Source organism: Engystomops pustulosus, chromosome 3, assembly GCF_040894005.1.
Source record: "Engystomops pustulosus chromosome 3, aEngPut4.maternal, whole genome shotgun sequence".
Classification (NCBI taxonomy): Eukaryota; Metazoa; Chordata; class Amphibia; order Anura; family Leptodactylidae; genus Engystomops; species Engystomops pustulosus.
Genome location: NC_092413.1, coordinates 101,546,035 through 101,562,248, shown reverse-complemented (window position 1 = coordinate 101,562,248; position 16,214 = coordinate 101,546,035). Strand labels below are relative to the sequence as shown.

Sequence of the window (16,214 nt, the reverse complement as noted above, 5' to 3'; positions counted from 1 at the left end):
AATTTTTTTTAAGTTTAATAATAGTTTTTGATATTTCCTGGAAAGAGAAGAACTTTATTGTTGCCATTCCAAATAAATAAAACTTTAATTGATTAGTGTTTTGTTTACACTATTCATTGTGTATTAAATTTACTTATACGACTATAACTGGAGGTGTTTAACCCCTTGCCCCCGAATCCAGTTTTCTCATGAGTGACCAAGTGCTATTTATAGAATCTGACATGTGTCACTTTAAGTGGTTATAACTTTGGAATGCTTTAATATGTAGTGGGAATTTTGATAGTGTTTTCTCAAGACAAAATGCATTTCAAGTCAGTTTAAAAATTTGGGTGATATGTTTTGCATTTAGTTATGAAAAATGGAAAGAAAGTGAAAATTTAGGAAAAATTCTTGTTTTTCAAAGTTCAAAATTTTAAGCTTTTCAGGCAGGTGATCATACCACCAAAATAACAAACATTTCCTGAAAGTCTGCATCATGTTGTCATGGTTTTTCATGCATAATCTTATTTTTCTAGGATATTGTATGGCTTTAAACTGTTGTTGCGCTTTTTCACATTTGCATGCAATTTACCAATTATTACGTTTTAAGTGACAGCTCAGCTTCCAAGTGACTTTTATTGGCCTAAATAATAGTAAAACCCCATAAGTAGTGAGTTAAACATATTTGGAGGTTTGATTTAGGAATTGGAATATTTGGGTGGAGAATACATTCATTTTGGCCAACAAATTACACATTCACAGATGGGAGATACCTCCATTCATGGATTAAATTACAAAATCACGGCAAAGTTTGAAAACCAATTTCTCCCAATACCTCCTGATGTGGTGGTATACTGCTGTATGGGGAAAAAACATGGCATAGAAGTTGAGGCATGCCATTCATAGCAGATTTGTATTGTCACATTTTACAAGCTATAACATTGTATGTGAGGGCTCATTTTTTGCAGAATGAGTTGTACTTTACAGATACTTCATTTTTGCGGCATCTATAGCTTATTGATGGGATGGAAGAAATGAAAATCTTCAATTCTTGTTTAGGATATTTTTTTTTTTTTTGGCGTTCACAGGTGCAATGTGTGTGTCTGTGTCAGTCTCCTCTCCTCTAATCCAACACCCTGCCCCTCCTCACTTCATGTCATGGGCATTGAGCAGGCAGGGAAGGGGGGTGGTGGGAAGGAGAGGAAGATGCTCTAAATGTCGCAAATAAGATTTATCATTTCAAATTGGCTACAATTCGAGACATTTTTGGCTCAAAAACTCCAGACAAAACCACACTTAAGGAATACTTAGAAAATGGAAAGAAGTCCATCCATTTTTGCAGGTTTTTGCTGTATTATGCAGAAAGTTCCATGTCCTACACTTTCCTACATGTCCTAAACAACATTTTCATGCCATGTACACCAAAATACTAGAGTGCAAGGCATGATACTTTGTTGACACTGTAAGTTTATTCAGTAGCATCCTGGACTAAATGTTTAGAATAAACTGTATAGATATAGTGGTTTCATTTTACATGTATGGTTACCTTTCTTTAGTGTTGCTAGCTTCTTTTCTTGTTTTTGTACTTTTGGTTCTCCTATATAATAAAAACAATTACAGTTAGTATTATTTTCCACTGTGACAGCAGACTAGTAATAGTCTTATACATACTGAAAAAATAATATAGTGACAAAATAATCCTAATATAGCATATACTGGATGTACTCAAATACAGAGATTAAAAACAAAAACATATTTGTAATGGCAGGACACAAACAAGGACAGTGAGCCCTGGCACTGAGACCCCCAATCTGTCCCTACCTACTTATTGGGTCCCCCCTAAATGGAGGCCAATAACTGGGTGACATTCGCTCCCTGGATAAGGTGTGAACACGAAACAATACAGACAAACAAACACAATAAGGCAAGATATACAATCTGAGTTGGCAACAGCGAGGAATAACAATAACCAAATCACAATCCAAATAAAGTAGTCGAGACACAGGCAAGACATCACAAACTAGAGAATGCAAGAGAAGCTAGAAACACAGCAAGATAGCAGTTTGACCAGCAAGGAGTCAAGGCTAAACTGGACACTTATAGGGAACCTAGTCCCTGCCACAGGTGAAAGGAGCAAGCAATTACAGATCCACAGTGTTAACTCTTGTAAGACAGAATCAGTGGGTGTGGCAGACATCAGGTCAGACACCCATGAACCTAGTTCAGACATGCAGGATGACGAAAAACTCTGTGTCTCCTAATTCTAACAGCACGGATAGAGAAAACAGCAGGCACAGACGTGACAATATTTTAATGGTATCTTTATTTTGTAAAGAGTTATTGGTGTTATTAGTATTAATTCCATGGGTGGAATTCATTAATGTGTCACCTGCTCCAATAGGGCAGATCTCAACAACACTAGTCTTTTGCTACAACAGGTCCATCATTGTGATGATGAATATATCATAGTTTAAGACAGTCAGGTTCTATTTTAGACCTGTTTTTAGCTGGTCTAAACTGTGTGCCACAATGTAGCGCACCCTCCTAACTTTTTTGTGTATGAACTATGTCCTATCCATTCAGACCCCTTTTTGTAGGACTAGTTGGAAAATTGTAAGCCTTCATAGATGTGTCATAAGGCATTTTTTGGCAAAAATTACACCACAAGTCTGGCCAAAGTGGCTTCATGAATTCTCTCTATTGTTGGTAAAGTGCTTGGTTAAATCCTTTCAGTCCAGATTTTACTTTAGGCTTTTAACTTCTTTTTTATTATTTAAGTTCCTTTAATAAAGGGAACAAGTATATAAAAACTTTAACATTATTCACAAAATAAAGATTACAATATTAATCAACATACTACAAAGTCAATAAAATGCTCCATCAATAATTACAATATATATGCGTTACAATGCACTTATAATCCCACCCTCCTCCCAACCACCCAGCAGAGAAGGAAAGAGAAAATAAAACCCCGTAAAAACCTAATGCTTACAAGTATATTTCCCCATTTACTTATCTGCTCAGTCACCATATAGTATTTTTTTTTTGTACTGAGTCACTCTCAAACAAAGATTAAGCCACTGTTCCTTAGTAGGTGGCTCTTTATCCCCCCACTTATGTGCCACACAGACTGATGCAAGACTCATAACTCTCAATATTTTTTTAAGTCATCTTTTCCAATAAGGTTTTTTATATTTTTTGGGTTTATTAAGCTTAAGAAAACTAAGAATGACAACTTTCACTGATGCTATAGGGTCAATGCCCACAACCTCTGGCATGTATCCAAACACTTCCCTCCAGAAATTACCCCTCATCGAACACTCCCACACAACATGTAAAAAGCCTATCTCAATCATATTGCATTTATATATTACACCTAGAATCCGTTCTAATTTTCAAATGGTAAATTCTATATACCATATTGAAACATATAACCCTATAATTCCAATTAACAATTCTAAATATACTCATAAACCTTTACACATTCTTTATTATCTAATCTTTCGATTTCCTTTTTCCATTTACCCTTAGAGTTATCTGAAAATAGTTTTGAATATTCTTTCAAATTATGTTTACATATTTCCGACATATGTATAATCCTTATAGTGCTCGCAACCATTTTAATTAACTCAATACACTCATGAGTTACTTTAAGTTGAATCAAATGTTTACCCCTCTTACCCCTTTTACTGGTATTTAACTCTTACTCCTCCTGTACACTTACAAAAGACATCAGTTGGTGCATGTCTGGAGCCTACAGTGACGTTTTCAGCATCACTGCAGTTTTTTCCACTCCCACACAAATCAAAGGCGCAGGACTGGATCTCTGGCTGTCTGAGGTAGCAAGAGACCTAGGCAGGAGGGTTTATTATTGATTCTGCATTTCACAAGTGATTGCCGGGTCTGCAGTAGTTAATCAGAGCTCCTGGGACAGAGCAGCACCAGTACAGCTCTGATTAAACATCCGGGAAATGTCCCAAAGGGGTTTTCTCTTGACCTCATGGGGGACATATAAAGTAAATAAAGACACACAGAAAATATTAATAATTATTTACAAATATACATTAAAGGGGTATTACCATGAAGACAAGATTCATAATATATTCAGTGTAAAAAAATAACACATTTGAAAATGCCACTTTTTTGCCATTTGGTAAAATATAAAAAAAGTTATAAAAAGTTATAAAACACGGCTCCATACACTGAAGTATGGAAACATTATGAGCGCCAGAAGGCAAAATGTATAGGAGGTTTTAATTTATTTAATTATTTAATTTTAAATGTAAGTCTCTGTGATCATACCACCCCACTGAAAATAGCAGACAGGTCTTTTGGGATGCTCAGTGAAAGCCGTAAAATCCAAGCCCACAAAAATACGACGCAAATGCATTTTTTCGCTCCATTTGGAATTTTTTTTTCTGCTTCCCAGTACATGGCATGAAATATTAAATACTGTCATTATTAAGTTCAATTTGTTACACAGAAAACAAGCCCTCATACAGCTCCTTTCAAGGAAAAATAAAAAAGTTATGGATATTTAAAGCTGTGGAGATAAAAATTAAATTGCAAAAACCAAAAAAGGCCTGGTCATTAAGGGGTTAAAGTTAAAAGAAGTCAAAGGAAGTCATACTTATATCACTTTTAACTTTCATTCTAAAAAGCATAACATAAACTTATTAACTATCTTAACTCTTCAGCATAACAGATATGGACACATTTACCTTTCTTCTTTTCTAATTGTTCCTTTTTAGTTTCTTTCACTGGTATTTCTAAAAGAAAGATAGAACATTCAATCACTGATATTATTTAAAGAATCAAATGATGCCTGAGCCAAGCATGTAGGCTGAGTAGACCTTAATACGCAGAGACATGTAAAAAAATTTACAATGCAGCCTCGCATTTTATCATGGCTTTCTTTAGAAGTGAGGGGGATAAATATTCCTTTGCTTTAGGTTTTTATATTGTTTTTAAAGTTTGAACATAATTTAACAAAAATAACCCTTTCATTTTGTGGAAAAAAATATTTTACTGACCCTTCCAATTTCTTGACCCTTATACATATGACTCATGTTAACAAAGAACAAGAAAAGCCTCATTCTGTCTGTTCATAGTAGACAATTACAATTAGCATAAAAATATAATGGTTTTAATAAGCAGCTTTGTGTAAAGAGGTTGAACAAATGGCAACTTAAACTTTTATAGATAATAGCCCACATTTAATAATGCTGTCTATTAGTTAGTGTAAGCTTGAATGCAAAAAAATGAATTATACTGTAATGCAAAATGTTCTATGGTAATTAACTAGACATTGTATACTTTAAATTCCATTTCTAAGAGGAGAATTTATCAAGCACTGCTCACTAATAATGAAAATTTTGGAATCACAAAGTCACAAAGTTGATCCTGTTTTTTTTCCTGTACATACCTAGTCCTGTACTCAGAACAGAAATTGGTAAAAGTCTATTCAGTTCAAGTAATCTAATCTAAGCTACAGATCAATGCAGGGTATGCTGTTTAGCCACTGCACGCAGCCACCCGCTGCTGCTTCCCCCTCTTTATGTATCTGAGCAGGCTACTAAGCTGTGTTTATTCTATGCCAGGCAGGGTCTGGCATAGAAATAAACACAGCCGGCGACTTTTCACATGTGGTGCAAAGGTGCTGATAAATATGCCCCAATTACTGGATCTTAAAACAGTTGTTCCTTCTTCTCATGTAAGGGCAGGACTAGGTTTTTAGTCTCTGCTTTGAATGTATTTCAAAAACTCCAGACATGTGTGCTGGGGAGATATGTGTATTTTTATATTTTCTTTTTATTAAACTATACTTAACGTGTATTTACATTTAACAGAACACCATTTAAACCAAATATAAGCAAATACAGAGACATGCATATCAACACAAATTGTGTTTATATATATATATATATATATATATATATATATATATATATATTTATAAAATGAGGGAGGATTTCATGATTACACAAATAAAACACAAAATACTCATTTTAACTCTTTATTAAATGCATGATTTTCGATACAAATTTTATAATGTAAGTTATTTGATCCAATCAAATAGTTGTAAATCTAGAATGACTTTGTTTACCTATACGAAAGCATAAACATTTCCATGATTAAATTTTTCTTCTGGTTATAATTTTACGAAAATTGTTCATGTCTAAAGGACACATATGTGTTTCATCTCATTACATCAATTTAAAAGTTGTCAGTAATGTTTACAATAAATGTCAGGAAAATATAAATTAAAGCTTAAATTAAAATGTTTTCTAAATTAGTACTGACACAAACTTTAGACGCTTAAAAGGTACATGATATTTATTCTGCTGAAAATATTTGTGTGTGTCACTGAACAGCTTTGACTTGGAAATACGATTTAGTGCATTGTCTATGTGGTGCTTTGGCATTAACCTTTTAGCTAGGCTTTGTTGCAGGTAAATCAGGGAAGTATGCAAATACGTTTTCCAAGGTGTTGAATGGAAAACAATTCCTCCTTTTTCTACCTTGAAAGGAAGCCCCCTTAACACCAAGTATGACCTACAAGAAGTCTAAAGATATAGTGTGGGATTAAGTCAAACCAGTATAGCTATTCCAGAAGGAACAGACTCCCAACTGTAGAAAGCACTGTTTCGACCTGGTTGGTACTCCTCGGTGCAGCCTAGGAAACTGGTTTGGCTGTGTGAGAGGCTATTGACTAGAGTCAGACAGTAGGTGTTCTCCTTACTTAGAGATTGCCAATTAAGTATTTTGTGGAGAAATCTCTGCTCAGTGACAGCTGACTCAAACTCATTGATAAATTCAAGCAGAGGTCACAATAAGTGGCGGATTAAGTGTCCCATGTGCCCCGGGCTGTTTACACGACTAGGGCTCTACAATGGCATCCAAACCAACATGTGTCCAGATGTTAGGACTTAACTACCACTCTATATCCTTAATATTGTACTGTTTTTAAAAGTAATTTAATGATGAACTACAATCGTGCTCTTATAACCCATCTATTTAGAAAATTTCCCCCATTACTCTTTGGAATATGGAACGTAGACCATGAGGAAAAAACTTTCTTTTTTTTCGGTAGAAAGTCACAGCCAGAATATTTGCAACATTGATGTACACTGGTCAAATAATTGCCACCAAAAGAGAATAATCGCCAAAAATGTGAATCAGCCCTAAACAGGTAGTCAAACAGTGAAACATGCTCAGACAGGTATGCTTGGAAAGAAAACAATACAAAATCATTGTAGATTGTCTATTACCTTTGTCAGAAGGCTTTTTGTCAGTAGTTTTTGCCTTTTTATCTAAGGATAGCAAATTATTTATTAAACAATGCAATAAACCAATTTCACAAATGCTGCTTTTCTGCCTTTTAGCGTTTTGCACCCTGGTTGAATATAAGAAACTCTTATTAGAGTATCTTATTAGAGGAAGGTACCTTTGCTGATTCTTTTTGAAATCACAGTTAACTAAAATTAACTAAACCTGAACTATATTACATGATTTATTTTTTCACTTAAAACTGACAATTCAATGAAACGCTATGGGCCTCAACTTTGATAATTTGAAATTAGTATAAATTTACTATATCCAGTGCCTGGGCGTGCGCCTGGAAAATTCCAGAAGTGTTCAAGAAAAGACACAGGCTATAACTAGTGCACCGTACCAAAGTGACCATACCCGGCATGGCCTCAATATCTGTAAGAGGGAAAAACTTTCAATTGATGACCATATGGCAGGAGTTGTGACTTTATCCACGCTTGTACAAGGCTTAAAGGGCGTGTCCATTTTTAGCAAATGATTTATATGGTTTGTGTAAGGAAAAGTTATGCAATTTTCCAATATACTTTCTGTATCAATTCTTCATGGTTTTCTAGATCTCTTCCTGATTTCCTGCTATAAAAAACATTTATGTTTACTTCCAGTGGATAGAAATCTGTCAATGGTCACACCGCTCGTTAGTATCACAGAGAGTAATCAGAGCTGTGTGTTATAACGAGTCGTGCACCTGTGTTACCATGGATAGATTACCTATCCACTGGAAGTAAACATAGAAGCTTCCAGTAAGAACTTGATACAGAAAGTATATTGGAAAATTGTATACATACCATATTAATTATTTGCTGATAGCGGACAACCCCTTTAATAACAAAGAATAATTTACTTATACTCATACAGCACAGAGATGCAACCCCTCCCTCCACTTAAATAAATGTTTACTTCTACACGGGCTTTTAGAAGCAAATTTATATATAATATAGGGCTGTATCTTTTGAACTGGGTGACATATCCTCTTTAAACAACTACCAGATAGTACCAGACTTCTCCTGCATAATTTGTTGCAAAATAAATGTCTTACTGGTTATAACATTCTCTGAAGATAGCAGTTGGCCCTCTGCTTTCCCAGGAGTCAGATCTGTGATGATCAGCTTATTACCTACTGTAGCCATCTTCACTTCAGAAAGGGAGTGTGAACAGCTTTAAATGTTAGATAGTTGCACATACCTTTCTTTTTCTCAACTTTTTGTTTCTTCTGTGTTTTAAGTGGTACTCCTGATACATACAATTAAAATAGTATTAAAATAGTATTTAAATTATTATTATACCAAATATACATTATCTAACATGATGGACTAAATATATTTTTACGAATCAAATATAGAAGGGGGGTGTATTATATGCTGTTTTATATGATATATTGAGCCAGAAAGTCACAACACCCCAGAACTCCACCCAGGTGCAGACCAGCCTGGCATAAAACGGCACTAAACCTGAAGTAAGCTAAATTTAGTGTAACCCCGCCCCGGGGGGGGGTGCATTCCAGGGCCCAAGCAGCGAAGAAGTCAGAAAAGTAACAATTCCCAGCTCTGCGCTATGAAGGTGACTAAATTATGGCTTGTACACCTGTTATTAGGCATTCAAGCCGTGATAAATCCACCCATAATGCATATTTTATTAAATGTAGATGTTAATATTTTGTCTTTAGTTTGTTATTCAAGAATATAGCGATTTCCTATACAAGTCTCTGAGCACTAGCAAGTTTTAATATAGACAACTTCTATCCATCTGGAATTTTCAATGATTTTTTCTATTTTTGCAACAACAATCAAAAATTGTAGTGGTTAATTCTGAGTTACCATATGGTAAACTTCAAAATGCCATGTTTAATTTTAGTTTCAACATGGAATACATTGTACATATTTTGTTTCGAATAATCTCTGCCAATCAGATTTCATTTCATGTCCTCATTTAATGTTCACTAGGTTGATTTTATTTTTACGGTAACTTTTCAATCATCATAATGTTAGGATTAGACACGTTTTCCTAATATCGAACAATTCATTTAAATTGTTATTTATTATATAGACAGAGTAGAGGACTTATCAAGGCTTGTACTGGCATACAAGCCTTGAAAAACTCACAGTTCCTGGTGTAAGCACGCGTATCGCTTGACGGGCGATACGCGTGGGGCATCTGTGACCCCCCCGGCCTTTCCAGCACGGCACTCTCTTTGTGGTAATGTGACCCTTATTTATCTTATTTACCTATACTCATGCTCTCCATCAAGCACCTTATATCTATACTTTAAATTTGTGCATTATTTTTAGTCACACTTTTGATGTATCTCATATTGGGGCTGGATTCTGGGGGATCTAATGTTCTTCCCTAGTATTGGGAATTTTAATTGCTTTTACTTCTATGTTAGATTTAATTAAATAAAATTTATTTCTTTTTGCATAACATCTGCTTTTCTATTTGTGATTTTTGATCCATTGTTTCAGATGTTGTTGACACTATTTATTATGACCCATTTTTTTTGGTGAGGACACCTGGCGGACATCGGGCGCAGGACCTTCATGAACCGCCGGAAGACCCGAACGCTCGTCTGAGAAGCCGCCGCTGGAATGCGAATGGACCGGGTAAGTAAATGTGCCCCAATACCTTTTTTAGGCTTTGGTTCTACTTCATGACTTTTAACTGGTGTTTCTAAAGGAAAAGAGAAATAGAAAAGAATTGTTAAGTAGATGTAAGTCCACCACTCTCCTGTTGCATCAATCATTTCAAGAAAAACATTGCACTATATTTTGCCATTATTTAATCATATTTTGCCTGTTGGTATGTATTGTGTGCGGAATTCTTAGTAAGGTATGCAATATTTTGATACATTTGCTGGAAAAAATGACTGTCAAATTAAATTAAAGCGCTTCGAACATAATTCAGCTAAACCTTTTGGTGCAATTTCCTTTGACTCGCTGTATTCAAGACGCAAATTCAAAATTTCTAAATGCCAGAAAATCGACCTGCACAACTCCCAACAAGTGCATTAAAACATGAATGCTCTATTTTTCCTTCATATTGAAATAGTATTTGACCAACAATAGAAAAATAAGGTGCATCACCACAGACTCTTAATCATAGATACAAAATGCTCACGCACATGAACATATACACACACACCAAAAGGCATATCGTGTTGATATACAGTATAAGATGTTCAAGATTTTACAAAAAAGACTACAAATCTAATAACACATTTGCAGATTAAAATCTAATTATTTCTAATGTTTAAGCCATATGGTATCACTGGGTTTAACGTCATAATCCTGAAGCCCTCTCTATCCAATAGGCGGCGGCTGTTTTCTATGCCTTGGTTTGCAGAAAAAACTTTTACAAATCTTTTAATGCCAGAAAACTTTAAATTAGACACATAACCTTGATGTACATGCAAAACTTATATTAAAAAAAAATGAGACATATTTTTTTGCATTTTGTTCTTTTATTTTATTGCCGTACATCCTATATAGGTCAAATTACACACAGTCCAATCAACTTTATAGAATACATTGCATGTTTCACAATTTCTGAAAGTTTTGTTAGGCATAATTATTTGATCAATGGCTGATTTATCTTCTTTCATTTTCTATGTCATAAGGAAAAATTTATGAGAGAAGTGCCTGGGTCATCAACTGACCCGACATGGGTAGCCCCAGATAATTATCCCCCTCAGGTTCCAGACTTTATGGGTCACCTGGAATTAAATTTGGCACAGCATGGCTCAGAGATGTGGACTTTTTAAATATTTTTTTCAATGAGGAGCAAATAAATTTAATTGTAGTCCACACTAATCTCTATGCTGTATAACATATTGCCCCAAACCCCACTTCTTTTTATGCACTACCCCACAGGTGAACCCCTATCAGTGCAGCAGACATAGAGAAGTATTGGGGCTTAATACTGATTATGGGGCTAGTAAAGAAGCTATCAATCAGGGACTACTGGAGCACAGAGATTCTGTACCACACCCCAATGTTCTGCATGGCCATGAGTAGGATGGGCTTTGATGCCATCCATAAGTTTATGCATTATGCCACCAACACACAGTGCCCACCCAGATATGACCCCAGTTATGATTGTTTATTTAAGGTCAGGCTCATATTAGACCATTTTCTGCCATGTATGTTCACCCGCAAAACAAGTGTCCATAGAAATGTCCCTGAAGCAATTTGGAGGGAGAATTAATTTCTACCAGTACCTGCCCAATAAAAGGGCACCATATGATGTGAAGATGAATAAGCTAGAGCACATCAGGGTATGCATACATGTTCAGGATATATGAAGGGAAGGATGGCAGAATAGAGCACCCAGAATGCCCTTTCCTGGTTATTACTGGGAAGGTAGTTGTGATTTGTTGCATCCACTACTGGACCAGGGCTACCACCGCTACCTGGACAATTTTTATACTGGTGATAAACCATTCAAAGACTGGTTCAAAGAGTCCGCAGTGTCATTAACCCCGTACAGGCCTCTCAACTGTGAGACTGATAGTTCCCCAGGGACTGGGGATTTCAGCTTATCTCATCCAGTGCAACAGGCTGTGCAAGATGATGCTCAGACCAATTCCTCTGAAAAAACCTTGTGCTCTGATAATGTTCTTGTTACCATTGATAATGGATTATTGCCGCCTCTCAATCTCTGTGGAAATGGTGAGTGTCCGGTGGCCCTTCTTAAAAGGGGGGGTACTGTCATGTCTGTGCCAAAATGCTGCACTATCCGTAGGTGGCGGTGATATGTGTGTGAACTGTGCCTTAATGTTTGTTTACGTCTGGCACACCCCTCAGATTCTGTCCTGCAAGAGTTAATACTCTGGACCTGTAATTGCTTGCTCCTTCCACCTGAGGCAGAGCCTAGTTTCCTATAAGTGCCAAATTTATCCTGGACTCCTTGCTGGTTAATACTTTCTGTCTCCTGTGATCTCTAGAAATCTAGTTTCAGTCCCCTGTGATATCCAGTTCCAGTTGGGAATTGAAAGTTGCCCTGGAAAAAAAATGTAAAAATGGTCCCATTCTGTGGGCAGGGGTCAAAACAAGTAGGCGTTGCCATCTGATGTTGGTGGAGTTACTAAACTCCATACAAACTGGTCCAAAATCAACATGTACACCACAGAGACTCATACTGCCTCCCTTACACAGGAATAATTCTTCCTTTTTTTTAAAAGAACACAACTTAATACTGACTTATATACAGTAAAAAATACTGCAATACCTTCTCCAATAAACAATAATGTAACTACTATAATACTGCCCCTAAGTAAAATATATTTTAATACTTTATTTTGTGTACAAGAATATAACTGCTATACTACTGCTCCTATGTACAAGAATATAACTTCTATAATACTGCCCCCTATGCACAAGAATATAACTACTTTAATACAGCCCCCTATGTACAATAATATAACTACTATAATACTGCCCCCTATGTATAAGTATATAACTACAATAATACTGCCCCCTATGTACAAGAATATAACTACTGTTATTATACCCTACATGTACAGGAATATAACTACTATAATACTGCCCCCTATGTACAATTATATAACTACTATAATACTGCCCCCTATGTACAAGAATATAACTACAATAAAACTGCCTCCTAGGTACGGGACTAAAACTACTATTATTAGTTGCCAACCCCCGCCCTCCCAGTATATTGCACCCCCTAATATATATAGCCAGCCAGGCCCCCCAGTTTATCGCCAGACAGCCTCCCAGTATATAGCCAGCCATCCCCCCAGTATATAGCCAGCCCCCCCTCAGTATATAGCCATACAGCCCCCTCCCAGTATATTGCAAGCCCCCCAGTATATAGACAGCCAGCCCCCCAGTATATAGACAGCCAGACCCCAGTATATAGCCAGCCAGCCTTCCCCAGTATATAGCAAGCCCCCAGAATATAGCCAGCCAGCCCCCCAGTATATAGCCAGCAAGCCCCCCAGTATACAGCCAGCATGCCATCCCAGCATACAGCCAGCCTGTGTAGTATATAGCCAGCCAGACCCCTGTTGTATATAGACAGCCAACCCATAGTATATAGCCTGCCAGTCCCCCTAGTATAGTCAGTCCCCCTAGTATATTTCCATTCACCCCCAGTTTACAGCCAAACAGCCCCTCCAGTATACAGCCAGCCTGCCCCCTATATATAGCCAGAAAGCCCCCCCCAGTATATAGCCAGTCTGCCCCCTCCCCAGTATAAAGTAATTTTTCCCTCTTTACACAACCAGCCATTCCCCCTGTATACAGCCAACTCCTCCCCACCCCAGTGCATACAAATAAAAAAACATGAACTCACCTTTTCTCCAGATGGGTCTTATGGACAGTCCGCCACTGGTATAATTTCTCAGGGGTTTCTATTGTATTGTTATCTCAGTGGCTCTAATAACACAACATGGCACTACTGAAACTAGTGAAAACGGAGGTCCAAAAGCTAAATTTTGCTCCTCCCTTCTCAGCCTTGCTGTATGCCCAGCCTGTAGATTATTGCCACATATAGAGTATAAAGTGGCATGAGTTGGGCAAAATATATTTGGCACTTGAATAGCATATTTGATAAAACAAATTTGGAATGTATATTTAACTTTAATACCTACTGATTGTTTAAATTTTAGGGTTGAAGGGTTTGGAAAACTCTGTGGAGCGCTGCATGATCTGTGTGCGCTATATAAATAAAGAATTATTATTATTATTTTAGGGAATTAAATGGTTAACAGACTTCCCAACTGTTGATTTGAATAGTTTGAAATGTTACATTCATGAATTGTCACCTGTGGGAATTTATAGTACATAAGCCTCTATAGGGCACTTGCAAACTAAATTGGTCACCAAATATTTAGCTTTTTCTCAAATCTCGGAAATTGCTACTAAAACTATAAACCTTCTAACATTCATTAAAAAAAGGAAGCGTAAAACAAATTATAGAAATACAAAGAAGACAAATGGGAAAAGGTGTCTACAATAAAAAAAAGAAAAAAGTAAATCATTTGATACTCTGAAAATTTTTCCTAAATTTTTTAATTTTTACCCCCCAAAAAACTAACTGATCAGCAAAATGATACTGCTATCATAAACTAAAACTTCTCCCAACAAAATAATCTTAAAATCACAGGGATAAGTTAAAGTGATGAAATGCTATTACCACTGGAAGAGATACTGGTGAGATTTTTTTTTAAAAAAAGGGCTGAGCCTTAACGTACTGACTAGCTATGCCCTAAAGAGATTAAAAAAGCTCATATTGGAAGTTATCCTAGAGTGAGTTCCTATGAATAGAAAGCATGTGTGATCAGCTTCACCTTCCTGGTGCATTACTCCACCCACTAAGGAACATTAAGATGAAGATGGAACATGCCAACCAGTTCTGGATACCAGTACATAAAAAAGATGCCCTGGAGCTGGAGAGCCACACAAGGGGTATGGAATAAGGATCTAAGTTAGGGGGAAAGATTAAAGCAACTTTATTTGGTCTGGAAAAGAAATGACTAAGAAATCCACAACCCCTTCACAGTGTCCAAAACGCTTGCCGAGCCCCACACACACCTTAGCTGGTAAATTGGTAGTTACTCCCAGATCATAATAAATTTTAATGTAAATGTATCATAATATAAAATATTATGTCCAGCCAAGAGGAAAAGTTAGGAATGACACATTTATATCTTCTATGTACTGGAGTTTTCAAAGTATTTTACTTTTTACTTTACCTGTGCCAATATCATATAATGGATACAAAGAAAGATTTAAGTCACCCCCGAGTCGAGCAATCCCTTCTTGAAAGTCCTGGAGAGCAGCTAATATCTGAAGAAGAGCATTTGTTTGACCTGCAAAAATTATAAAAAAACATATATTTCTTTGATAGAAATTTGGATGTAAACAAAGTTACATAATAATGTATGGACAACCTTCTAAACATATACTTAAAAATAGATTATACAAAATTGATATAATGAAAGGAAAGCACTTCTCATATGAATATATAATTGTTTGATACAATGGGTTTGTGACTATATCTGCCCTCATACCCCCTCTATGGCAAGTGTGCGTGAAGGAGCATGCCAGCACTGGTTATAGTGCAATTCTAGGCAGGAACTAGTGTAAAATGATCCCGGAGCATGGCAGGGCACCGGACACAGGATATAACCAGAGGCCAATCTACTTGATTAAAGGGACAGAGAGCACATCATGCACTAGTGCACCCATAGGGGCAGATTTATCAAGCTGTCTAAAAGTAGGAATGTTCTTAGCTGCCCGTGGCAACCAATTATAGCAACTATTTAAAATATTCATGAGCATTGGCAAAATGAAACCTGAGCTGTAATTGGTTGCCATGGGCAACTAAGAACATTCTTACTTTTAGGCGGCTTGATAAATCTGTGGATTGGCCTCTGGTTATAGACCCTATGGGGGGATATTTATCATACGCTGGCGCTATCATACGCTGGTAAATTACCGCATTATGGAAGCTACACTCCATAACGCATGAAAAAGCACTTTTTGGAAGTTTGTTAATGCTTAAGAGGTGTTTTATTGGGGTTAAATCAAAATGGAGGTGCAGTCTAAATTTGTAATATTTTTTGACAATACATTCATTTTGGGTGGATTCATTGTGCAATGGATTACATGAAAAAAGGCTACACAAAGTTTTTTAGTAAACTGAAGTATGGCCGCACGCCTGGGTATTAAATGGAAGGAGCAGCATTCAGAGAAGATTTGCATTGTCAAATTTATTTTTTTAATGTGGACCTATAGGGGCTTATTTTTTTGCCACATAAGATGCACTTTTCTGGTATATAATTTTAAGGCATCTATAGCTAATTGGTGAGATTTTATTAACTCTTAAAACATTTTTTCCCAATTTTGATAAAAAGTAATTTGATGAAAATGTTGTTAATTTTA

General features: G+C 36.3%; 1 protein-coding gene across 40 annotated transcripts in view; it reads right to left on the bottom strand.

Annotated features, from left to right (window-relative positions):
• Positions 1-16,214, bottom strand: part of TRDN (triadin) — a 478,227-nt gene that overhangs the window by 140,516 nt on the left and 321,497 nt on the right. For all 40 annotated transcript variants that reach the window (XR_011854160.1, XR_011854161.1, XM_072141623.1 and 37 more), the window contains 6 exons: positions 15,023-15,139; positions 9,931-9,975; positions 8,494-8,541; positions 7,251-7,292; positions 4,701-4,748; positions 1,526-1,576 (listed from right to left, as the gene is read on the bottom strand). Coding sequence is in view for 38 of the 40 variants with exons in the window: in XM_072141623.1 (XP_071997724.1) it covers positions 1,526-1,576; positions 4,701-4,748; positions 7,251-7,292; positions 8,494-8,541; positions 9,931-9,975; positions 15,023-15,139 (351 nt within the window). In the remaining 2 variants the exon portion in view is untranslated. The remainder of the gene's footprint in view (positions 1-1,525; positions 1,577-4,700; positions 4,749-7,250; positions 7,293-8,493; positions 8,542-9,930; positions 9,976-15,022; positions 15,140-16,214) is intronic.